This window comes from Schistocerca gregaria, chromosome 6 (assembly GCF_023897955.1).
Source record: "Schistocerca gregaria isolate iqSchGreg1 chromosome 6, iqSchGreg1.2, whole genome shotgun sequence".
In the NCBI taxonomy this organism is placed as follows: domain Eukaryota; kingdom Metazoa; phylum Arthropoda; class Insecta; order Orthoptera; family Acrididae; genus Schistocerca; species Schistocerca gregaria.
Window position 1 is genome coordinate 405,683,242 of NC_064925.1, and position 25,177 is coordinate 405,708,418.

General features: G+C 45.0%; 1 protein-coding gene across 2 annotated transcripts in view; it reads left to right on the forward strand.

The window, feature by feature from the left end:
- The window catches only part of LOC126278381 (uncharacterized), an 88,073-nt gene that overhangs the window by 36,197 nt on the left and 26,699 nt on the right, over positions 1-25,177 (forward strand). The window contains exons 3-5 of one of the 2 annotated variants that reach the window (XM_049978460.1): positions 76-390; positions 3,004-3,240; positions 6,001-6,561. In XM_049978460.1, the coding sequence (XP_049834417.1) occupies positions 76-390; positions 3,004-3,240; positions 6,001-6,561 (1,113 nt within the window). Of the gene's footprint in view, positions 1-75; positions 391-2,985; positions 3,241-6,000; positions 6,562-25,177 lie in introns of both variants that reach the window. The other variant, XM_049978459.1, reaches the window with a different exon arrangement.

Genomic DNA, 25,177 nt, shown 5'->3' on the forward strand with positions numbered 1-25,177 from the left:
CACTTAAGAGTGAGAGTTGGTGGAGAAGGAGGGCGAACACGTGGTGTCAGTGTCTGAGGTGACGTGTGTGGACAGATGCTGGTATCGGCGGCGTTGGCACTGTGGCTGGCAGCAGTGCCACTGTTGGCGTACCCCGCGTTCGGCATCAAGCGCTACGGCCGTAGCTCGGGGGTGTCGGCGGGGGCGGTGGCGGCGCCGGGGGCGGCAGCGGGGGCGTGGCCGCGCGCCTACTACGGCGACTACCACTACACGCAGCAGCCGCAGCCGCCCCTCGCCTACGCCTACCCGCCGCTCCCCTACTACTACGACCAGCCCAGGCAGCACCCCGGCTACGGCTTCTACAACTACGACGACGATGTGGTGGCCTCCGACCCGATAGAAGACATTGAGGTAATTCGCTCTCGAACGCACAGTCTTTATTTGATTGGCAGAGGATTCATTTAGTACTTGCCTGAGCGCTGCTGTGCACACCTGACAAAACATTCTTCACATCCAGGAGACATCAGGCTAACGCTGTCTACTATAGTAGCATCTAGTCTTGACAATGGTGTCAATTCGCCTAGAATGACTGCAATAGTTCCTTCAGGTACGCCACACCTACCGCAGTTTACGGACTGTAAGATGCACTTTTTCTTAGAAAAATGCTCTCGAAAATTCAGTCGCGTCTTGTAGTCGAAAATAATATAAAAATGGCCCGTATTTGATTTAAAATTACCGTCAGTCTTAAATTCGAGGCCACGAGAAGCCTGTCTCTATCTGGCTACATTGGATTCAACTGGCAGCAGCAGTGCACCGATTGGACGAACATGAGTTGCGAGGATTGACAAACTAGCTAACACTGTCTCCTTCCCGCCCCACCATCACAAATCCAGAACACTGTCTAGCCTATGATACGTCATTGCACTTTACGGTGCATGTGAACTTGAACAGAAAGTGATTTGTGTTATCGGTAACAACACAATGTTTTGTTACTAGATACTTTCGTAACGGAAAAAAAAATGAAAGGTACTCATATGATGCGGGCTGTAAACTGAAAGTAATACATAAGCAGAATAAAAAGGAAACAAAGAAGCTGAGCGGCATTTCGGCTCTCCATCAACAGAAAAATCCATTCTCGATTAGCAGGCTAGTAAACAAGAACTGAAAAAAGTAAGGACGACTAAATTAGCAAATGGATGACTGAACGCAAAATGGGCACAACTAGGTGACCTGTTGAAATGGATTCGAGAACACATTCAAAATGGCACTAGAACTGATACAAAAATGATTCAAATAAACGCTCGTAAGGTAGTGCTACAGTGGAACTTAACAAGTGTTAGGGTTAAGTTGAGTGGTGATACAGATTGGGCCAAGCCGTTCTAGGCGCTTCAGTCTGGAACCGAAAGACCGCTACGGTCGCAGGTTCGAATGCTGCCTCTGGCATGGATGTGTGTGATGTCCTTAGGTTAGTTAGGTTTAAGTAGTTCTACGTTCTAGGGGATTGATGACATCAGAAGTTAAGTCCCATAGTGCTAAGAGCCATTTCAACCATTTTATGAAGCGTCTTGGATTTACAATGGGAAACAAAACAAAAATATCTAAGAAAATGCCACAAGAGTATGAAGAGAAAACATTCTCTTTCCATCACTTCATTAATATTCAACATCGAAAGAAAACATGTGTGAAACTAAGCGAAATACGAATATGGAAGAAATTCGTTTGGTTAATGTGCCGAATAACAGAACTGTTCCCATGTTAGATGCTGAAAGTGTAACTATAGGAAACAAATGGTATGAAAAAATTCACTCGACTGTTCTCCTTTCATGTTGTGCTGACGGCACTAAATTTAATCAAGTGATCACTTTCCAGCCCAAAACAATGCTAAAACCTCCTGAATTACCGTCAGTTATTTTTCAGGTACATGACAATGGTATCATGGTATTATGGATTAACAGAGTGTGTGAGAGAAGGAAAGATGCCTTATTGAAGAAGAGGTCTCTTCTGGTGGTACAGCAGTGTAGTAGTCATTTGAAAATTTCTATGACGGAGAAATTCAGACAGGGAAATAGAGAGCTTCTTGTTATTACGGGATGACGTCATAAATGCAAGCTATTGATGTCTCCATAAATAAACCATTTAAATTGTATAAGAGTGACGATTGCAACAAATTGATGATGGGTGAAACCAAACATGAGTTCTCTCCGAAGGGTGCTTTAAAATGACCTACAATCTAATAAGGTGTCAGGGGATAGAACAGTTGTGATCTACACTAACAAACCAGGCAACTTTATTCAAGCTGTAGTGACGGACACTTCTAAGCGCAATAACTCCGTACTGCCGTTCTGTCAGGTCTCCCATTTACTGCACAGATGGTCCACTCCCGGTAGCTGAGTGGTCAGCGTGACGGAATGTCAATCCTAAGGGCCCGGGTTCGATTTCCGGCTGGGTCGGAGATTTTCTCCGCTCAGGGACTGGGTGTTGTGTTGTCCTAATCATCCCCATCGACGCGCAGGTCGCCGAAGTCGAAAGACTTGCACCCGACGGGAGGCCCTAGCCACACGACATTTCATTTCACTGCACAGATACCGTATGACTGACTGCAATATACGCACAACTTCTCACATGACCACCCGATACCAGTTCTCCATCATAAAGAACTCCAAACACGAGTTTCTTTCCACTTTCGTATCTCTTTCGCCCGACAGCAAGATTGGCCGTTTATATAACAGACATTTTCAGCCAAATATCCCATAACTCTGAGTGTAAGGCAGTGTAAATCCCATTTGGGAATGTTTGCGAGTGGATTTCCAGGACAGCATCCGCCTGACTAGCAACACAGTGCACTCCTTTAAGAAACCAATGTTTTGTCTGGTGAGCTTATACTCGCATCTGTGGGTCATGCTTCAGCTAGGTTTTGAACTTTGAGTAGACTGTAGAGTAGATGTTTCGCCTGTCGGTGGACAGTAGTCAGCTGTACTGGTTGCATGCTGTGTGGGTGTAAACCAGGCGATGCTGTGGTGGCAGGACGAGATCCAGCAGGAGGCGGAGCGCGAACAGCGGGAGGAGGCGCTGCCCATCGGGCAGGAGATGTGGTTCGAGCACAGCAGTCCGCGCGACGACACAGCTGAGGTCAACTCGCAGTTCCTGCGCAACCTCATTCTCAGCCAACTCTACAGCGACGAACAGCAGCGCCAGCGCGCCGCCGCCGCCGCCTCCCTCTACCCCCACGCGCAGCCGCCTCAGCTCTACCTGCACCCACAGGTACTCTACCTCTACTCTACCTCCACTCCCATTTTTCATAACCTCCACCCACTATCTCCCTCTATCGACTCATTACCTCACATTCTACACCCACTAACGTCACACACTCTGTTTACCTCTCTCCCTCCATCATTGAATCTCTCTCTCTCTCTCTCTCTCTCTCTCTCTCTCTCTCTCTCTCTCACACACACACACACACACACACACACACACACACACACAAGTACACGCGCATGCACGCACGTACAAATAAAAACTCTCTCCATTCTCTCAGTTAATGCCACTCTCTCTATTTCTATGTCACTCACACACTGTCACTATCTCACCACTCACTGCACTACACTTTTCAACTAGACTTTCGCTTGCATCTCTTTCTTTGTCACACACACACACACACACACACACACACACACACACACACACACACATACACACATATCAGCTTTCCACCAATGTACACACAAACACAGTCTCCTAACTTCACAGTGCTTATGCATTCAAATATAATACACTCTGTATTACCAATTGTCTTACACATTACACTCACTTCTCCCTCATCACTCACTGTCTCACACCTTCCACTCAGTCTCTCTCTTTTCAGTTTCAATCTCTCTCTCACTCTCACTCTCTCTCTCTCTCTCTCTCTCTCTCTCTCTCTCTTTCTCTTTCTCTCTGAAAGTAACAACCAATAACCAATTTCATGGCAGCTTTCATTCTCTTGCCGAAGAGTAAAAAATATTGCAAACATAGCAGTTTGAACCCACTTACACTCAAATTAAGTACATTCTGGACGTAGGCCTTACAAACTTGCCCTCCTTCTCGGATAACAAGCACTTTCCTCCTCGAAACCATAAATACATTGATACTTCCTGGAAGATTAAAACTGTGTGCCGGACCGAGACTCGAACTCGGAACCCTTACCTTTTGCGGGCAAGTGCTCTACCAACTCAGCTACCCAAACACGACTCACGCCCCGTCCTCACAGCTTTACTTTTGCCAGTATCTCGTCTCCTACCTTCCAAACTTTACAGAAGCTCTCCTCCGAACTGTGAGGACGGGGAGTGAGTCGTGCTTGGGTAGCTCATTTGGTAGAGCACTTGCCAGCGAAACGCAAAGGCCCCGAGTTCGAATCTCGGTCCAGCACACAGTTTTAATCTGCCAGGAAGTTTCATATCAGCGCATACTCCACTGCAGAATGAAAATCTCATTCTGCATAAAATTGGACAGAGAAGCTTACACTACTGACATGCACTGCTTAGAGGAACTTTCTTTAATACAGTTTTATTCGGTAATCGACTTAGCTTCTTATTTTCTCGTTCAGATGGTTCAAATGGCTCTGAACACTATGGGACTTAACATCTGAGGTCATCAGTCCCCTAGAACATAGAACTATTTAAACCTAACTAACCTAATGACATGCCCAAGGCAGGATTCGAACCTGCGACCGCTCGACTACAGCGGCCGGCTATTTTCTAGATCACAGTGTATTTTGCACCGAATTTGTCGTAGATCATACATTCTACTTGGCTGCTGGTGAGTTTTCCGGGTTGTATAGTCGTGGCCCATGAAACTTTTCCCTTCGTGATGTTTCTTCCAGATCTGCGCTGGACGTCTTCAGCGGTGCTCTCCTTTCTGCTGACTTGACGACTAATAGATCCGACGCCGGAAAGCAATAAGAATAACGTGAAAAAAGGGAACGGTAGAAGTTTACATGTGATAATCCTTCTCAGACATAGGAATAAACTACCGATTGTCGCCTGAGAAAGATAAAAGAGTTGACAGTGAAGTTTCATCCGTGACATATATTGTCTGCCGATCACGTGTAAACATATAGCACGTTGTTTTTGAGGCGTTTATGCCACTCTTCGACGTACGATATATCGATCGGCAAGACTCACTGGACCCATGAGCACCTCTGAAAATGAAACTTCCTGCCAGATTAAAACTGTGTGCCGGACCGAGACTCGAACTCGGGACCTTTGCCTTTCGCGGGCAAGTGCTCTACCAACTGAGCTACCGAAGCACGACTCACGCCCGGTACTCACAGCCTTACTTCTGCCAGTATCCGTCTCCTACCTTCCAAACTTTACAGAAGCTCTTCTGCGAAACATGCAGAACTAGCACTCCTGAAAGAAAGGATACTGTGTAGACACGGCTTAGCCACAGCCTGGGGGATGTTTCCAGAATGAGATTTTCACTCTGCAGCGGAGTGTGCGCTGATATGAAACTTCCTGGCAGATTAAAACTGTGTGCCCGACCGAGACTCGAACTCGGGACCTTTGCCTTTCGCGGGCAAGTGCTCTACCAACTGAGCTACCCAAGCTTCCTAAGCCATGTTTCCGCAATATCCTTTCTTTCAGTAGTGCTAGTTCTGCAAGGATCGCAGGAGAACTTCTGTAAAGTTTGGAATGTAGGAGGCGAGATACTGGCGGATACAGAGCTATGAGGACGGGGAGTGAGTCGTGCTTGAATAGCTCAGCTGGTGGAGCACATGCCCGCGAAGGGCAAAGGTCCCGAGTTCGAGTTTTAATCTGCCAGAAAGTTTCATACCAGCGCACACTCCGCTGCAGAGTGAAAATCTCATTCTGGAAACCTCTGAAAATTTCCAGCCCCACGTCGGTCGAATCGTTAGAAATAGGAAGATTTCTTGAACCATCCCGGACGACACATCCATGTCGAGTCGTGAAAGTTTGATTGCCTTGGCATCAGCTGCAGGCCGCGTAGAGTGCAAAGTACTGAGTAGTCGGTGTGTGTGGGCAGGTTCAGCAACAGGTGCCGTACGGCGTGCCGCTGCTGCCCGAGCACGAGGAGCGCCTGCTGGCGGACGACGCGGCAGCCTGGGAGTACACGTCGAGCGCGCGCCAGCTGCCCTACCCGTACGGCACCGAGGAGGACGCGGAGCCCGCCGCCTACGACGAGGACGTCGTCGAACTGAAGTCTCTGGTGAAGAAGGCGCGCCAGCACGCCGCCTCCGCTTCCCTCGCGACGCAGAAGCGGCCAGAGTTCGCGTCAGAGCTCGGCCCCTGGTTCGAGGGCGGCATGCGCTTCTCTGACAGGAAAGCGCCTGCCGGCGACGAGAGCCAGGCCGCCGCCGCCACGAGCACCTCCACACCTGCGCCAGACACCACGACGACGACGTCGACGACGACGGCGCGCCCCGCCTTTGACGACAAGCGGCGCGGCATGAAGGAGGTGGCCATGCCAAGGCCGGCCACACCCGTGCGGCGGCCCACTGGGACGCGGAGCGGCAGCGGTTCGCATACGTCCGTCTACGACACCATCAGGCACCTGCTCAGCATGGAGGCCACGCTGCAGGAAAAGGTCAGCATCTAACCTCACACTATAGTGTATGCTACATGCTACATCAAGACTAGGCGTGGTGATGACACATCGTAACTCCTCTACCACTTAAGTGTTTGTAGATCCAGTGGCTTTATGATTCGACAGGGATATAGTGTTTGGCCCCTACTGTTCAATCTATACGTCGAGGAAGCAATGACAGAAATCAAAGAACGGTTCAAGAATGAGATTAAAATTCAGGGTGAAAGGGTATCAATGATACGATTCACTGATGACGTTGCTATACTAAGTGAAAGTGAAGTAGAATTATGCGGTGTGTTGAATGGAATGAATAGTCTGATGAGCTGTGCCCCAGGGAAGTGTGGTAGGTCCGCTGTTGTTTTCTATCTACATAAATGATCTTTTGGATAGAGTGGTTAGCAATGTGTGGCTGTTCGCTGACGATGCTGTGGTGTACGGGAAGGTGTCGTCGTTGAGTGCCTGTAGGAGGATACAAGGTGACTTGGACAGGATTTGTGATTGGTGTACAGAATGGCAGCTAACTCTGAATATAGGTAAATGTAAATTAATGCAGATGAATAGGAAAAAAAATCCTGTAATGTTTGAATACTCCATTAGTAGTGTAGCGCTTGACACAGTCATGCCGATTAAATATTTGGCCGTAACACTGCAGAGCAATATGAAGTGCGACAAGCATGTAATGGCAGTTGTGGGTTCATTGGTAGAATTTTGAGTAGATGTGATTCATCTGTAAAAGGGACCGCTTGCAAAACACTAATACGACATATTCTTGAGTACTGCTCGAGCGTTTGGGATCCCCATCAGGTCGGATTGAGGGAGGACATAGAAGCAACTCATAGGATGGCTGCTAGATTTGTTACTGGCAGGTTTGATCATCACGCGAGTGTTACGGAAATGCTTCAGGAACTCGGGTGGGAGTCTTAGAGGCAAGGAGGCGTTCTTTTCGTGAATCGCTACCGAGGATATATAGAGAACCAGCATTTGAGGCTGACTGCAGTAAAATTTACTGCAACTGCAAAACCAACTTACATTTCGCGGAAAGACCACAATGATAAGAGAGATTAGGACTCGTACAGAGGCATATAGGCAGTCATTTTTCCCTCGTTCTGTTTGGGAGTGGAACAGGGAGCGAAGATGCTAGTTGTGATACGAGGTACCCTTCGCCACGCACCGTATGGTGGATTGCGGAGTATGTATGCAGATTTAGATGTAGAGTACAGAATATGGATTGAGAATGAATCAAAAAAGACGAAAGTGATGAGAAGTAGTAGAAATGAAAACAGTGAGAAAACATCTGGATTTATGGCAACCAAGTAGATGAATTTAAGGAATTCTGCTACATAGGCAGCAAAACAACTCATTACTGACAGTGCAAGAAGGACGTAAAGAGCAGACTACCACTGGCAGGAAGGGCATTCCTGGCCAAGAGAAGTCTATCAGTATCAGTATCAAAACATAGGCCTTAATTTCAGAAACAAATTTCTGAGAATGTACGTTTGGAGCAGAGCATTATGTGGTAATGAATCACGGACTGCAGGAAAACTGGAACAGGAGAGAATTGAAGCATTTGATATGTGATGCTACTGACGAATGTCGAAACCAGGTCGACTGATAAGGTAAGGAATTAATAGGTTCTCCGCAGAATCGGAGAGGAAAACACTGACAAACGGAAGAGCAGGATGATACGTCATGTGTTAAGACAGCAGGGAATAACTTCCATGGTACAAGAGGGAACTGTAGTGGGTACAAACTGTAGAGGAAGACAGAGATTGGGATACGACCAGCAGATAATTGAGGACATAGGTTGTAAATGCTACTCTGAGATGAGAAGTTCGCTGTGCAAAGTATATTAGAGCCTAGCACCTTCCTCGAGCGTTAAACACTGTAATAGGAGCATATAGCTACCTTGCAGTTTGTTGTGTAGTCAGTGGTTGCATCCATTTGGTCTGAACACTATTGGGCGTCATTTCCCTCTGCGCTCTAAAGGCCTTTAAGACGTCCTATATAAAATACAGTATCCACTGCTTTTAAGCTGTGTCATTATTCAGCGTTTGATCCCATCTGCACATATGTTTCTCAGGACACCTTCCTCTGCTGACGTGAAAAGGGTGCAAGTTAATACGATCTCAGAAATGCAAGCGCAGTGTTGAAGTAGAAAATATTTTAATAGTTACATTAGGTACCGATTTATAATATCTTAGATAGTATGAAGCCCATTTTTCTCTTTTTTCTCGTCTATTTTAGATAGTATGAATCCCGTCTTTCTCTTTTTTATCGTCTAAGTTAATTTCCATTCCAGTGATTTTTCATATTTATATGTACTGAAGGAATGATCCCGTAATTTACAAGCGTTTAAAGTAAACTGAGATATTTCAGAATGAATAAAAACGAAGTGTAGTGTACCACACAGTTTTCAACATCTCCAGTAATTAAGTTGAAATATCAAAGGTGGAACATCAAGAAAGGTAAGTGGCATTAAAAAGACTACATGATAGGTACGTGTTCCACAGTCGCTTGGTTGACGAGGCAGTGATAAAAGTGAAAATGACGCCCAGAAGAAAAATGGATCTATAGCTGATGACAGTACCTAGCCCTCTCTCTCTCTCTCTCTCTCTCTCTCTCTCTCTCTCTCTCTCTTCTGTCCCTTTCTCTCACTTTCTCTGTCTCTCCAATAACTTAGAATACCATTAACCATTATGCTGATTTCGGGAACGCTTGATCCGAAATTGACCTACGCTATGTTCATCCCACAGTGACGACAAGTCTATACCACACTGCGTTCTGTGTAACAGCTACCAATTATTCTACATTTTACGTTTTCTGCTTTGCTGGTGACGCATTACAGCATTTTTACCTCTGTGGATGTAACTTTACAAAACCGAAGGCTACTGGGGTATCACTAAATCAACTGTAATCACACTATTATTCTCTACTGAAACAAAAAAAAGCGTCGACCCAGTCACAAGCAAAAGAACCCTAGGGAGGAAATAAAACCGAACGCGAGGGTAATATATTCCATGCAGGTAGCGTTGCAGGACCAAAGGTATCTGAGCGCAAACCAGAAAAGGCACTCACCATATTTCCTAGAGTCTAAAACGATTATTGTTTGTTCTTCAGTCTCAGATGCACACCGTTCTTAATTACACGACACTTTTCGATATTTCTTGACCATTATCAGGCCTACATAGATGCGTCTGCAATACGCCCGTGACTATGTCAGAACCCAATATCATGGTACGGTTCTCAGATTTGAGGTGCTGCCACAGACACGACAGGTTGCTGTTGTAAGCACTTAGATCTGACAATGGTCGATAGATATCGAAACATTTCATTCATTTTAAAAATGTCCAAATTACGCTAAATAATACGTGAGAATTCTTTCAAAGGTTTGTAAAATATATATTTACTATAATAAATAATAGTAGTAATAATATATTACGTATATTAGTGAAATTTCGGGAATACATTACTCTTGGTAACATATTTAAGTGATTGACACTGCAAGATCGCAGGTTAATGTTCAGATAGCTCAAATGGCTCTCAGCACTATGGGACTTAACTTCTGAGGTCATCAGTCTCCCAGAACTTAGAACTACTTGAACCTAACTAACCTAAGGACATCACACATATCCACGCCCGAGGCAGAATTCGAACCTGCCACCGTAGTGGTTGCGCGGTTGCAGACTGAAGCGCCTAGAACCGCTCGTCCACTCCCGCCGGCTAGGTTAATGTAAGCGCGACATAAGCCATTGCAAGTGTAAAACGCTGTCACATTGAAAACAGGTTTAACCTAGGGACTGTTGAATCCAAGCACGCAAACGTGTGCGCATTGTGTTGTACAGGTGCCAGATGTCAGTTTGTGCTTTGGAGTTCCAAGCGTGTTGCACTTGGTCGGTCAATATGGGGTCGATAATGCTAATAATAATAATAATGTCGTGTGACGAAGGCCTCCCGTCGGGTAGACCGTTCACCTGGTGCAAGTCTTTCGATTTGACGCCACTTCGGCGACTTGTGCATCGATGGGGATGAAATGATGGTGATTAGGACAACACAACACCCAGTCCGGTAGCGGAGAAAAATCTCCGACCCAGGGCCCTGTAGATTGATATACTGTTGCGCTGACCACTCAGCTACCGGGGGCGGACGGTTATTGCTGATTGTTGATGACGCTGAAGTTGTCGTCCGATGAAGTCCCACAAGTGCTTCACTAAAAGATATCTGGAGATCGAGCACACGAAGGCAACATATCGGCACACAGTAGAGTATGTTGAGGTACAACATCGGCATGTAGTCGAGCATTATCTTGTTACAAAACACCCATTGGAATGCTGTTCACGAATGGCAGCACAAAAGGACGAATCGCAAGACTGGCCTACAAATTTGCAGTCAGAGCGTGTGAGACAATGAGAGTGCTCAAAGTACTTACGGGCATTCCGGCATTCCGGCCCAACGTGAAGGGGTACTTCGTACCCTGGTACACAGGGCACATGTCATCTCCGACGTTGAGACTTTGCCTGCTGAGCTGGCCCATCTTGAGGCTACCTTCCGCCACAATGGGTATAGTGAAAGACAGATTGAACGGGCGTTGCGATATCAACCAACTGTGCGCCAGGTGACTGATGATAATTCTCAGTTGACTCCTAAATCTATTGCCTTTTTGCCCTACATAGGAAGCACTTCAAACAAGATATGTCGTATTTTACGGAAATACAATGTGAAATGTGTTTTCCGACCTCCATCTAAGATTAAAGCGCTTTTGGGGTCTGTTAAGGATGATCTTGGTTTACGTAAGGCAGGTGTTTATCGCATTCCTTGTAGCTGTGGCATGGCATACATTGGTCAGACCATCAGGACCGTGGAGGACCGGTGTATTGAACATAAACGGCACACGCGACTACAGCAGCCTAGCAAATCTGCTATTGCCGAACATTGTTTGGACACTGGTCACTCCATGTGGTATAATAATACCGAGATATTAGCATGCACGTCCGGCTATTGGGATAGTGTGATTAAGGAGCCTATTGAAATTAAATTGGCTAGCAACCTTGTGAATAGGGATGGAGGCTTTTGTTTAAACTCAGCCTGGAATCCTGCTCTTTCACTTGTTAAAAAACATAGGGACAGAGTTAACGTTTCCTCAACTACCTGTCCATAGTTTCTTACTATCGATAGCTCTGACTTCATCTTTGGTGGCTTTTGTTTAGGTGTGTGTTATCTTTTCTGTTAGACTCGCAGAACCGAGCTCTCGTGTTTTCTGCACTTCGTCTGGTCGTTGCAGTTAAGCCTTGAAAATGGCGGAGTGTGCATCCGCCGAAATATCGGCAGTTGTCGAAAATTCAACCTGGCTGAATGCCCGTAAGTACTCTGAACATAGTTTACGCCAAGAGAAGCTCAGGTTCCACAATGAGAGTGCTGTTACTATCGTATGAAAGGTGTAGGTGCAGTGCGTCTAGAACGCAAACACGTTGGGTGCTGGGTCTCAACTGGCGTCCTCCTAACCAACACACGGCCGCCTTTGGCACAGAGGGGGAGCCAGCTTTCATTATGAAGGCAAAACACACCTTCACACAGCCCCCCACTGCGGTCTTGCTTGACACCACTGAAATCACAAATGGTGTTAGTTTGGGGTCAGCATCTGACTCGGAGCTGTCCTTGAAGTAAGCTATTTCTAAAAGTTCATTGTATCACTGTGGTGCCAACCGCTGCTCAAACTGCTGCTGCAGATGGAGCACGATGCGCCAGAGCCAAACGCACAACATGACTATCTTACCCTCATGGTAGTGCCACGTGACCGTCCGGAACCTGGTCACTTTGCGAAGGTACATTCTCGTGGCCATCGCTGCCGGCAATCACGTATAATGGCTACGTTCCTGCCAAGTCTTTCTGCAATATCGCAGAAGGAACATGCGGCTTCTCGTAGCCCTATTACATGACCTAGTTCAAACGCAGTGACGTGGTGATAACGGGGTCTTTGTCACATAAGGCATCCTTGATTAACATCAACTCACCATGTCCATTCTCAAAGGCATTAACACTCACGCCCGTTACAGTATTTATTAAGGCAAACCTGTTTTGCAACATCGTAGGGGCGCTACTGGCGCCACTCTTATGCGACTGGCGCCAAATTTGAATAGATATCATATTTCAGACGTAGAAACACACCTAACAAATTTGGTTTATGTCACACAATGCCTTCTTGGTTTTGCGATTATCTATTCTGTTAGTTTATAGTTCTTTCTCTCGTGACGGATATCTCGGCTATAGTCTCTAGATTTTAATGTGGTGTTCCGAGTGATAGAAGCTGGTATCTCTGGGATTAGAAGCTTTTGTTAGCACACCTCTAAGGCGCCTGCCGATCTGGAGAGCAGGTGGAGGCAAACCGCTGGGAGACGGCCCCTGCACATCCTCTGGCTGATGAGCCCGGGCCCTAATGGAAGACTGCCTGCGCGCTCCTATTACGCGATCTAATAAAGCGGACAATATCGTGCCAATATTCCCCTCCTGAGACCTGAACGCTCTCGTGAGGGAGGCCGGCACTGGATTACCGAGAGCTAACAGGGAGCGTACCGAAACCTGCGCTGAGGGAAGTGGGGACCATACGCTAATCGAGCAACTCAAAATTAATACCAGTATTTAAAAGTAGAATTCTGTTTCTAAATAACAGCCAGCTGCTATTACACAATATGTTATTGGTTAATGGTTTGGTCTGAGAGTGCCACATCCAAGTCTGTGGAAAGGGTCTGAAAGTGCATGTAGACATATACGCACACTTGAGCTATTATTTTACTACCCATTTTAATATACGTACAGCGGTTGTCTGTGTCTTCCAAAAGCCTAATATGTCTCCGTAAGCATTTTGTACCAAGAAGGTTGTTCACGAGGAATGACTTTATTCCCACTAAGCATGCAGTTTACATCAGTCATGTAGAAAACAGATTCAAACGTCCGACTACTTTACAAATGAGTTAACATATTAAATGTTTGACGTTAAGCATGCAAGCAAGGGAAAATTTAGAAAAGTTTTACGGAAGTCGCGACGTGCTCTCATTATGAAACACCGGATAAATATAGTCTGGGTAACCTACTCTCCAGTACGAGGATGTAAACCCAGGTGACCAAAGTCATAGGATACCTCCTAATGTCGTGTCGGATCCCTTTTCACATAGTGTAGCGCAGCAGTCTGACGTGGCAAGAAATCAGCAAGTTCCCTGCAGAAATATTGACCCATGCTGCCTCTATAGCCGTCCATAACTGTGAAAGTGTCAGTGGTGCAGCATTTTGTGCACTAACTGGCCTCTCGATTATGTCCAATAGATGTTCGCTGGCATTCATAACGGGCAATATGGATGGCTAAATCATGTTCCAGAATGTTATTCAAACCAGTACCAACTATTATGGTCCACTGACATTGCTTACTGTCATCCATAAAATTTCCATCGTTTTTTGTGAACATGAAATTAGCAGAGGACTGCAAATGGCTTCCAAGTTAACGAACAGTACCGTTTCCACTCAATTATCGGTCCAGTTGGACCAGAGAACCACACCATCATGGTGCCACCACCACCTTGCACAGGGCCTTGTTGACAACAAGGATCCATGGTGTCGTGAGATCTGCGCCACGCTCGACCCCTACCATTAGCTCTTCCAGTCTTCTAGAACACAACCACAGTCTCAAAATTGTACCGGTACCAGAGGATTATGGACGAGATGAAGAAAACTTCTGTCGTATACTACATTTGTTACGACACTAGTTCTTCAATCAGGCATTAATTACCATTCTTAGTTTTAGAACGGTCAGCAGAAGTTATAACATTCTCATAATCCTGAATTAATTTATTCATCCCGCAGACCAAGTAAGAGCAGAAACATGATGAAACAGTCACTCTTTGATTCGAGTTAACTCTCATATTTCGCGCTAGAGTACAGCAAATACAATGGATAGGTACAACCTTTATTTGTCTATATCGCGAGTTGTAACATGTTGTGATCGGTTTCCATTGTCCTACTGACTTTCATCTTCAGATCGTAAAATATCGTTGCAGAGTGTAACACTTCACATGAGGTACATTCCTATACTGAGTCATAAAATACAGTATTATCATCCAATAATTCAATATAATTCATGTGACGTGGTACACTCTGTAACAACAGTTTATGATCCGAAGATAATAGATGGCACAATAGAAACCGGTCATCTTATTTTATAAACTCGCGATCTAGACATATACGCCGGCCTCGATGGCCGAGCGGTTCTAGGCACTTCAGTCCGTAACCACGCGTCGCAGGTCCGAAGCCTGCCTCGGGCATGGATGTGTGTGATGTCCTTAGGTTAGTTAGGTTTAAGTAGTTCTAAGTTTAGGGGACTGATGACCTCAGATGTTAAGTCCCATAGTACGTAGAGCCATTTGAACCATTTGAATCTACGCAGATAAAGGTTATATCAAAAATTAAGATCCGAATTCCACATTCTTGACTCTGCCAGGTCTTATATAATGAAAGATGCTTCACTAAAACTGGATATGAAAGTATCGTTTAACTACAGTGTTTATTGTAATTAAGTCACTACAGAACTGAACAACTGAATAGTTACGAAGCTGCAATGCAGTAACACTTAATTAACTTTCAAATGATATTTGTGTGGAATGAGATGAAATAAAATTACTAAGTTTTTTTGACAGTTGTAACAGCAACATGGTTCTGATGCTAACCAGGTAAAGAGAAAGTTACTGCCCGCCATCCAGGTGGAGCACATGTTGGTCTCACCGCGGGCTTCTAGACTGAGCCACACACAACTGATTTCATCAAAGTGTAAGGGCCTGAAGATGACGTTGACGCAACGTCGAAACTAGTAGCGAAGTAAATACAAAATCTTAAATACAGCAGGAGGAATTTCATTTTTAATAAAAAAAAAGAAAAAGTAGGACAGTGGCTAGGACAGGTTAAATATGAAAGAGTCCGTATGAACATCACAGAAATTTGCAATAATATTTAATATTGCTACCGGAATTTTCTTATGTTTCCATCTAGGTAGTTGCGTCGAAATTCTGCAACGTTTCTATGAGTTTCTACGAAAGTTGAAACGTCATGGAATTTCAACGCTGTCAGCCGGATGGAAGGCCGAGTTGATTTATTCATCAATATACGCTGGGAAAGTATACATTCACACACAAATTGAACAGTGATTCAGCTAAATGCGGTACTCACTCATAACCACTGCTGGCGGTTTTACCGGTGAAGCTCGGTGTCTTTTTCCGATAGTGATTAATTCTTTGGCCAATGGCCAGTGAGAATTGAAACTGCGAGATGGATATCAATAATATATTTATCGTTGCAGTCGCAAGAAGCAACTTGTGGTAGCATCATTCTAAAAACATGAATCCTTAAACTTATGCACCCTTTATGTACAGACAAACAAAGATGCCATGCTATGAAAAGAAATTAGACCTCAGGGCATTACTCCTCGCTAGTCAGCGGGGCTCATTTCGAATAGGGACTCATCGATGGGGACAACCCTACTCCAATTAGACTCCAGGCCGGACGTATCTGGAGATACTCCGTACAGCAGTGGAACAATAACCTTCCTGAAGTCCTCCACACGTTCCGAAACCAGCAGTGATGGTCTTTGATACCATTTCTCATCGCAGCAGGACCTCTTTGTTCGTCATCCGTGGCACCCTCAAAGCGGTACCTCTACGATATTCTACACGCTGTTTTGTTACCCTTCAAGGTAAGCCTTAATTGACTTACGTTTCAGGAAGATAACACCCGTCAGCACACAGTGAGAGTTTCCACTGCACGTCTTCGTTCTTGATAAACTCTACCTTGGCCAGCAACGTCCCCGGGTCTCTCCCCATGCGACAGTGTGCAGCGTTATGGGTAGGACCCTCCAATCATCTCGTGATTTTGACGGTATAACGCGCCAGTTGGACAGAATTTGCTACGATATCCCTCAGGAGGACGTCCCACAGCTTTTGCAGTCATTGTCACGTTATTGGCTTACTCAATTTGTGAAACTCTTTCTCTTGAACAACTCATCCAATTTTTCTGGAATAGCAATTATTTGTCTCTACATGTATATCACATCTTCCGATTTACGTCTCATTCAGATAGTTTCTGGTGCATCTTTCTTTTTCTTTTTTTCCTTCTTCTTCCTAGAGTGTAATTGAAAAACAGGGTGCACCAGTAGGAATGGTTAATATTCAGGGATGTGACAGGAATGGTCGTTCCAAGAAAACGCAGTTTTCATGAGCTCTAAAATGCGTAGCTTAAGAGCTATGAGCACATCTTCATCCTCAATACTGTGAAACTAACCTGTTCCCCTACAAGCTTTTGTATTCCATATTTTGGGAGGAGACAGTATTGACCAAAATAAGAAAACTGGTTTATTGAGCGCGGAACACTAAAATGCGTAACTTAAGAACGATACGGGCTTATTCAGCAGAAGAAATGTGTTTCATGCACTTTACTGGCTATGTTTATTGCACTTTTTTCTTGTTTTGGTACATACTACCACCTCTCAAAATATAAAAAACAATTCACTTATAGTAGAAAACATCTCTTTGCAGTACGGAAAATGAAGAAGTTCTCGTAGCTCTTAAGCTATGCCTTTTAGAGCCCATTATTACTAGAAATTTTGCTTCGAGTGGTCGTTTCTTTTGTATCCCTGAGTTTCGACCATTGCTCCTTGAGACTCTGCATACAAGACGTAAAACATTGTTGGACTATTGAAAGTGGCGATCAAACAGACAGCTTTCCAATTCAAGTGCGTTATTATTTTAAAACTTGCAATGAAAATGGCGGAAGTTACAAGCTAGCTAGTAGTGTTCAGCAAAGTGCTTCGAGGGGCAGTCAGTAGGCAACGCAGCACTTGGTTTTCTGGAAGCGAGTTCTTTTTATTCATAATTCCAATAAATTAATCCACGTGCTATTTCTAGCGGAGTGCCTCCTTCATTGGGGCAAACAGGCGGAAGTCAGAAGGTACGAGATCTAGGATGTAGAGTGGATGAGAAAGAAGAGTCCATTAACGTTTAGTGAGCTCCTCTCTGGCGTGCAGACATGCGTTGTCAAGGAGAGGGAGAAGTTAGTTTGCGTTATTGTGACGAGGAACACGCTGAAGTCGTTTCTCCAGGGTAGCGCAATACACTTCATAGATGCTCGTTACACCATGAGGGAGGACATCAAACAGGAAACCACTTCAGAAACCCTAAAGTCCGAATCCATGACTTTACCAGCTAAGAATGCGGCTTTGAACTTTTGTCTTAGGAGAAGAGGTAGTGTGGCGCCACTCCATGGACTGCCGTTTTATTTAGGGTTCGAACTGATGAACCCATGCTTTATCGTCTGTGACGATGTTCGACAAAAAATTGTCACGTTCAGCCTCTTAACGTAAAAAGCAATTCCGCATAGCTGGTCATTCGTTGCTCTGTATGATCTTCTGTTAGGTGGCAAGGAACCTAGCTGGCACACGCTTTTGAGTACCCCAAGTCGTGCACTAGTATGTCAGCACTGCGGTCAGAGACGTCCTGTTGTGTAGCGAGATGTTCGATTCTGATCCATCTACCACCACGAATGAGAGTGTCCGCACGTTGCAACACTGTAGGAGTCACAGCTACGTAAGGCCAGTGGGCACGCGCGAGATTGAACAGGTTTACATGAAGTTGTTACGATGATGACAGAAGCCTCTCCCAACGGCTCACCGTGCTTTTGTTCACTGCCAGGAGTGTGTGTGATGCTCTTGTTTCCCACCAAAAGAAACTCAGTTGTTGCTTTCTGCTAGAAAGCACCTCCGCTACAGATGTCATTTCGAAGGCTACCTAACGCGCCGTCAACTGTCGGAACATCATGAAGCTACAGGGACTGAAGTGGGAATATTTCACGATGCATCACAAAAAATACCGCATTTTTTCCAACCAAAATAGGTATTGCATTACTTATTTCACGCACTTAATACACTGCTGGCCATTAAAATTGCTACAACAAGAAGAAATGCAGATGTTAAGCACGTATTTATTTGACAAATATATTACACTAGAACTGACATATGATTACATTTTTACACAATTTGGGTGCATAGATCCTGAGAAATCAGTACCCACAACAACCACCTCTGGCCGTAATAACGGCCTTGATACGCCTGGGCATGGATTCAGACAGAGATTGGATGGCGTGTACAGGTACAGCTGCCCATGCAGCTTCAACACGATGCCACGGTTCATCAGGAGTAGTGACTGGCGTATTGTGGCGAGCCAGTTGCTCGGCCACCTTTGACCAGACGTTTTCAGTTGGTGAGAGATCTGGGGAATGTGCTGGCCAGGGCAGCAGTCGAACATTTTCTGTATCCAGAAAGGCCCGTACAGGACCTGCAACATGCGGTCGTGCATTATCCTGCTGAAATGTACGGTTTCGCAGTGATGGAATAAAGGGTAGAGACAAGGGGCGTAACACAACTGAATTGTAACGTCCACTATTAAAAGTGCCGTCAATGCGAACAAGAGGTGACCAGGACGTGTAACCAATTGCACCCCATACCATCACGCGGGTGATACGCCAGTATGGCGCTGACTAATACACGCTTCCAATGTGCCATCATCGCGATGTCGTCAAACACGGATCCAACCATCATGGTGCTGTAAACAGAACTTGGATTCATAAGAAAAAATTACGTTTTGCCATTCGTTCACCGATGCTCGTCGTTGAGTACACCATCGCAGGCGCTCCTGTGTGTGATCCAGCATCAAGGGTAACCGCAGCCACGGTCTCTGTTCGTGCAGATGGTTGTTGTCTTGCAATCGTCCCCATCTGTTGACTCAGGGATTGAGACGTAACTGCGCGATCGGTTACATCCACGTGGATAAGATGCCTGTCATCTCGACTGTTAGTGATACGAGGCCGTTGATATCCAGCACGGCGTTCCGTATTACCCTCCTGAGCCCCCCGATTCCATGTTCTGCTAACAGTCGGATGTCGATCAACGGGAGCAGCAATGTCGCGATACAATAAACCGCAATCGCGATAGGCTCCAATCCGACCTTTATCAAAGTCGGAAACGTGATGGTACGCATTTCTCCTCCTTAAACGAGGCATCACAACAACGTTTGACCAGGCAAGGCCGGTTAACTGCTGTTTGTCTATGAGAAATCGGTTGGAAACTTTCCTAATGTCAGCACGTTGTAGGTGTCGCCACCGGCCGCAACCTTGTGTGAATGCTCTGAAAAGCTAATCATTTGCATATCAGAGCATCTTCTTCCTGTCGATTGAATTTCGCGTCTGTAGCACGTCACCTTCGTAGTGTAGCAATATTAATGGCCAATAGTGCATTTTAAAAGCAACAGCTTGGAAGAAACTGCGCGCCATTCTTCAAATGTATTGAGGCCATGACAGGCACCCAGAAAAACTCAGTTTTTAGCAGCTAATTGCAGTGAGCTGTGCTGTTTGATGTGTCCAGCTGTACCTGTACGCAGTCCCACAGTCGCATTACGAGGGGCGGTGAAAGTATTGTACAAGTGGAGCGTAACAGCTGTGTGGTGTTGACCTCCTACAGTGAACGCACTAGCCGCATTGCGCCCCCTCCCCTCCCCGCCCCCTCCCCAACCGACGACGGCAGGTGGCCGGCCAGCGGCGCTGCGTGGGCGTGCGCGAGTGTCGTGCTGTGCTGTGCCTGGCTGCCGCAATGCGGAACACCTCGTCGTGCGGGGGCGGACGCACGGCGCGGTCCTGACCTGACCACACCACCCTCTCCCTGCTGTCTCTGACCGCCCGCGGCCGAGGCAGGACGCAGCGCACCGGTGGCTCACACCAGCCTAGCACACCGCTACTCGTTATACAGTTGGCAAAGGATTATAAAGAGTTAATCAGCTGCCGCTATCGATAGCATTTATGCAGCCTGCAATGTCTTCAAAAAACGACGCTTGAGATTTTCACAATGACTCGCTCACTACATGCTCACTTTTAGCCCTACGGAAAACATTTACAAGAACTTTCCGTGTGAAATTTAACGTGGTTTTTATTCTCGAATCAGAAACATACAAATTTACAGTAGCCTTACACATCAATAAATATGAACATAAATATACACAAATTGTATTTATATTACATGTGCCCAGTAGTTTGCAACCTCCAAGGTGCTTGGAGTGACTTGCATTAGATCAATCTTCGTGCAGGATATAGGGCACTGGAGCATTTGGCTTGTCGTTTGTTCTTGTCCACAATCACAGGACGTATCTTCTGTTATGAAGCCCCATCTCTTCAGTTGGTCTCCTGATTGTAATATGTTTAAAGATTTCCACACCAGCCATCTCTCGTTGTGTCCAGGTTGTAGTTCTCAGCTTCTGGCGTCTGCAGGTGAGGCGTCGACTTCTCCAGCCTTGCCTTCTCTGGTGAAATGGTGAGCTTCTCGGATGTTCTCAGGAAGCTCTTTCGCGATCTCAGCCGTTGCTGTGGTGGATTATGTCCGTGCAGCGGATGGGCACTGCCCCGTTCCACTTTCCGTCTCTCTTTGTTGGCAGCCACTGTTCTGCATATCCATGGTGGCGCTGTTCCAGCCAGGCAGTAGACCTTATTACTTGGGGTAGGTCTTAAGCAACCTGTGATCAAACTGCAGGTTTCGTTGAGAGCAATGTCTACTTGTCTGGCATGAGATGACCTGTGCCAGACTGGAGAAGCATATTCAGCAGTAAAAACGCACAGTGCCATTGCAGAACAGCGACTACTTTGTGGATGTCATCCCCACTGTGTCCCCACTAGTTTGCGAATTAGGTTGTTTCGAGCGCAGATGTCCATTTTGGTGTTCTTGCAGTGAGTTTTGAATGTCAGAGTTCAATCGAGAGTGACTCCCAAGTATTTAGGTGCGTGATAAGACTTGCAATCGGGCGTACCCTGGGCGTCAGGTTTCTCTGACGGCTAATCCTTTGACACCAGAAACATCATCTTGGTCCTTTTCAGGACCACAGTTGACAATCATATCGATTTAATGTAGTTAAATTTTGTAGCAGGATTCGTTTTGGCTGGAGGCCTTGGTTATCGAGTTATTGAAGACAAAAGCGTTTGGATGTCGCTTTTGTACTTTTGTCTTGAATGATTTGAAAAATATGGCCTCTAGCGAAAATATCAATTTCGGTCCCTCTTTGAGCATTAGAAATCTCAATTAGCGGCCTCCGCCTTGCGGTAATAATTATCATTGCTGGTTTCTCCTTCTTGAATGTACCTGTCTTTGCAAGGTTTCAACTGGAAGCTGTCCATCGCGTTCTGTTCTGAGAAAAAATGGTTCAAATGGCTCTGAGCCCTATGGGACTTAACATCTGAGGTCCTCAGTCCCCTAGAACTTAGAACTACTTACACCTAACTAAGCTAAGGACATGACACACATCCATGTCCGAGGCTGGATTCGAACCTGCGACCGTAGCGGTTGCGCGGTTCCAGATTGACACGCCTAGAACCGCTCGGCCACATCGGCCGGATGTTCTGACAATCTTCTTTCATTGTTTGGATGTTCGTCCTTTTCTAACGTCATCCATCTTTCTAACTCCCTTCCTGCGCCTTCCTCTGATTCCTTCGACTCTGTACTTCGTTGTTGAATTATATGTTGCAATATTTGCGGTGTATGTCGCAGACAAGATTTTTCTCTTCTTTCCGATCAATTCAGATAATTTTATTTTGCCCCATTTTCTTCATTACTTATTCGTCCTTAACTCTGTCAGTCCACTTGACCGTAAGCATTCTTGTCCACAGCCACTTTGAAAACTTTCTAAAAGTCTTTCCTTTTAACTGTACTTAATTCTCTACTGTATAACATTACATTTGACACATCTTTTCCTCAGGTCCATTGCAATTGTTCCAGATGTTAGTAACTGCTTCACACTTTCAAATGCTTTCTTTCCCGTAGATTTGCTCCTCCTTACTTCTTCTGCACGGCTTCCGTTTCATATCATTAAACTTTCCAGTTACAGAAAGTATTTTACTTGTTCCACCATATTTTCTTCTAAGAAAACGTTACCTGGAAATTTCTACATGCTTATTATCATCACTTTTGTCTTTCCCCTATTTATGTTCATTACATACTCTTCGCGTCTTCCTGCAATATTAGTCAACATATTTTGTATGTCTTCTTCTGATTCCGCCCGCTCTGCTCCATCACTCCTCCAATTACAGTGCTTCTTGCATCCTGTATGAGCTTAGCTATTGGTCCTTCTCTATCTCCGTAGTGGTTATAACTTTCGCTACTTCAGAGGGCCCCCATGAACAATGACACTGAAACTTTTTGGAAACATTTGGAAGGACGTGCGGGAGAGAAATAAAATATTGAGAGAAACACATTTTAATTTCCCCATGAGAGGGTAATATTTGTTAATTGCGTACCACGTTTACTTTTCAGGTTACAAACGTTGCTCAATGTGACGACCATCTTCATCCGCGACAGCGTGTAATCGCACTAGATATACCATTCCATAGCAGTTTGCAACACTTTTCGAACGGTGGACCATGAAATGTTCAGCTGTCGTGGCACAGCTGGTGCACTGCTTGATCACCGCACACTGCGTCTAACATTCTCAGCCATGGCGACACTAACTTCTCCAACTATTTGAGGCGCAATTGGCCGTCGGAATCTCCCAAGACCATTCCCCAGATCGTCAGTTAATTCGCACTACTGATTCGTTCTTCAACACTGGTGCGGAAAGACAACTTCCCCGTATTCCTTTAATGGGACGAATCTCGAGAAAGAGCAGCAGCACTACTGCTGTTGTTTTCATTTTAAAAAAATTACATGTAAATGCCTGCTCGCCTAGTCCAGATTCATGTTTACTCTCTGCAACTGTAGTACACACTGACACTTGTTCAGTCCTACGTCGCCTTACCGCTACCGACACCTAACTGCATGTCATGACACTAACACGCCTAACAACGCAAATCCTCCTGTGCACAGTCTGAACATCATTTCCATATAGCTGCGTCCCGGTAAACAGTTTTCCTTCTGCACTGACTCAAGTAGTGATAGTTAATAACAAGCACACTATATGTTAAATAACTTCGGTGAAAGCGAGTATCCTTGCTTTATAAGCCTTCCAATATTCATCTCTTCCTTTTCCTCACTTCTTGTTCTAGTTTAATTTCTTGCTTTGAATGCATCTCTTTCATTAGCTTGTTACCTTTCCATTTTATACCAACATTTAAAGAGGTGTAATGCCCATACTTTCGCGAGCATGTATGGAATTACCGCATGCACTGCTCTTGTTATGCGACGGTGAAGATCATGAAAATGTATTGAAATCGGAAGTTCTCACACTGAGCCTTTCACAGCACACTAAAAGAAACTGCGATAATTAGTGATTTGGGAGACCTATGGTCCAATTCAAAATCGTTGCGACCCTCAAGGACGATTCAGTGTTGAAGCAGCTCATTGATAAGGAGTACCCTTACCGATTTTTACCGACTACAAGTCGCTAGCAACTGTAAAAGGCACGTTAATTTTTAAACACGATCTTTAAAAAGATTTTTACAATTTTCATTATTAGATTGCAAAGTCACAGTACAAAAAAATCTTAATATGTAAAACCGCACTGATCATTACAATCCATGAAAATCGTCCTCTGAACTTTGTCTTTTCCTCTTATTTTTCCTCTTCGTCTCATCGTTGTCCTCTTCCTATATAAGATGGTCTTCACTGCCATCGAGAGCGTTACTGATGCCTCACGTCTTGAAAGATTTAACAATAATGTCTTCTCTCACAGTAGAGCACCACTATATTTTCCACTGAAACACTTGTTTGATTGTAGGTCGTTTTAAAGCTGCCTTCTGCGTGAATTCATGCGGGGTTTAATTCATCATCCAGTTGTTACATTACTGCCTCGTACACACGTTAAATAGTTTATTCATGGAGGCATCAAGAGTTTGCAATTGCGACGTAAGTCATCCCGGAAAAAGAGCAAGCTCTGTGTTTCCCAGTCTCAATTGGTCTTCCACAGAATTTTTCAAATGACTACTAAACTGATCTAGCACAAGAAGAGAACTTTTATTCAATAGAGCACCTTTCCAACTCTCTCACACTCTGTTAATCCATCCTCGCCCATCCAACCTTTGACATGTTCGTGAACAATAACTGACGGTATTTCAGAAGGTTTTGGCATTGTTTTGCGCTTGAAAATGCTCACTGGATTAAGTTTAGTACCGTCAGCACAACATGAAAGGATAACTGTATAGACTATTTCCTCAAGTCCACTTGTTTTTATAGTTACACTTTTAGCACTTATCAAGGTACCAGTTCTCAGGATTTCGTCCATATTGATTATCGGACTTGTTCCACACTGGTTTCCTTGGGTATTGAACACCGGTAATAAAATGATGGAAGGAGGATATATTCTTTCCATACTCCTGTGGTATTTTCTGAGATATTTTAGTTTTGGTTCGCAAAAGTCTACTAAGTTCCATTGAAGCACTAACTTAAGAACGTTTATTTGAATCAGTTGTAGTGCCATTTTGACGGTGTTCTTGAATCCATTTTAATAGGTCATCATCTAGTTTTAGTCAGGTTGCAATCAGTCCTCTTTCTATACGATTAGTCTTCCCCATTTTTTTTCAGTTCTTCTCTACCAGCTCACCTATTCCGAATGTTTTTTTTTTCTTT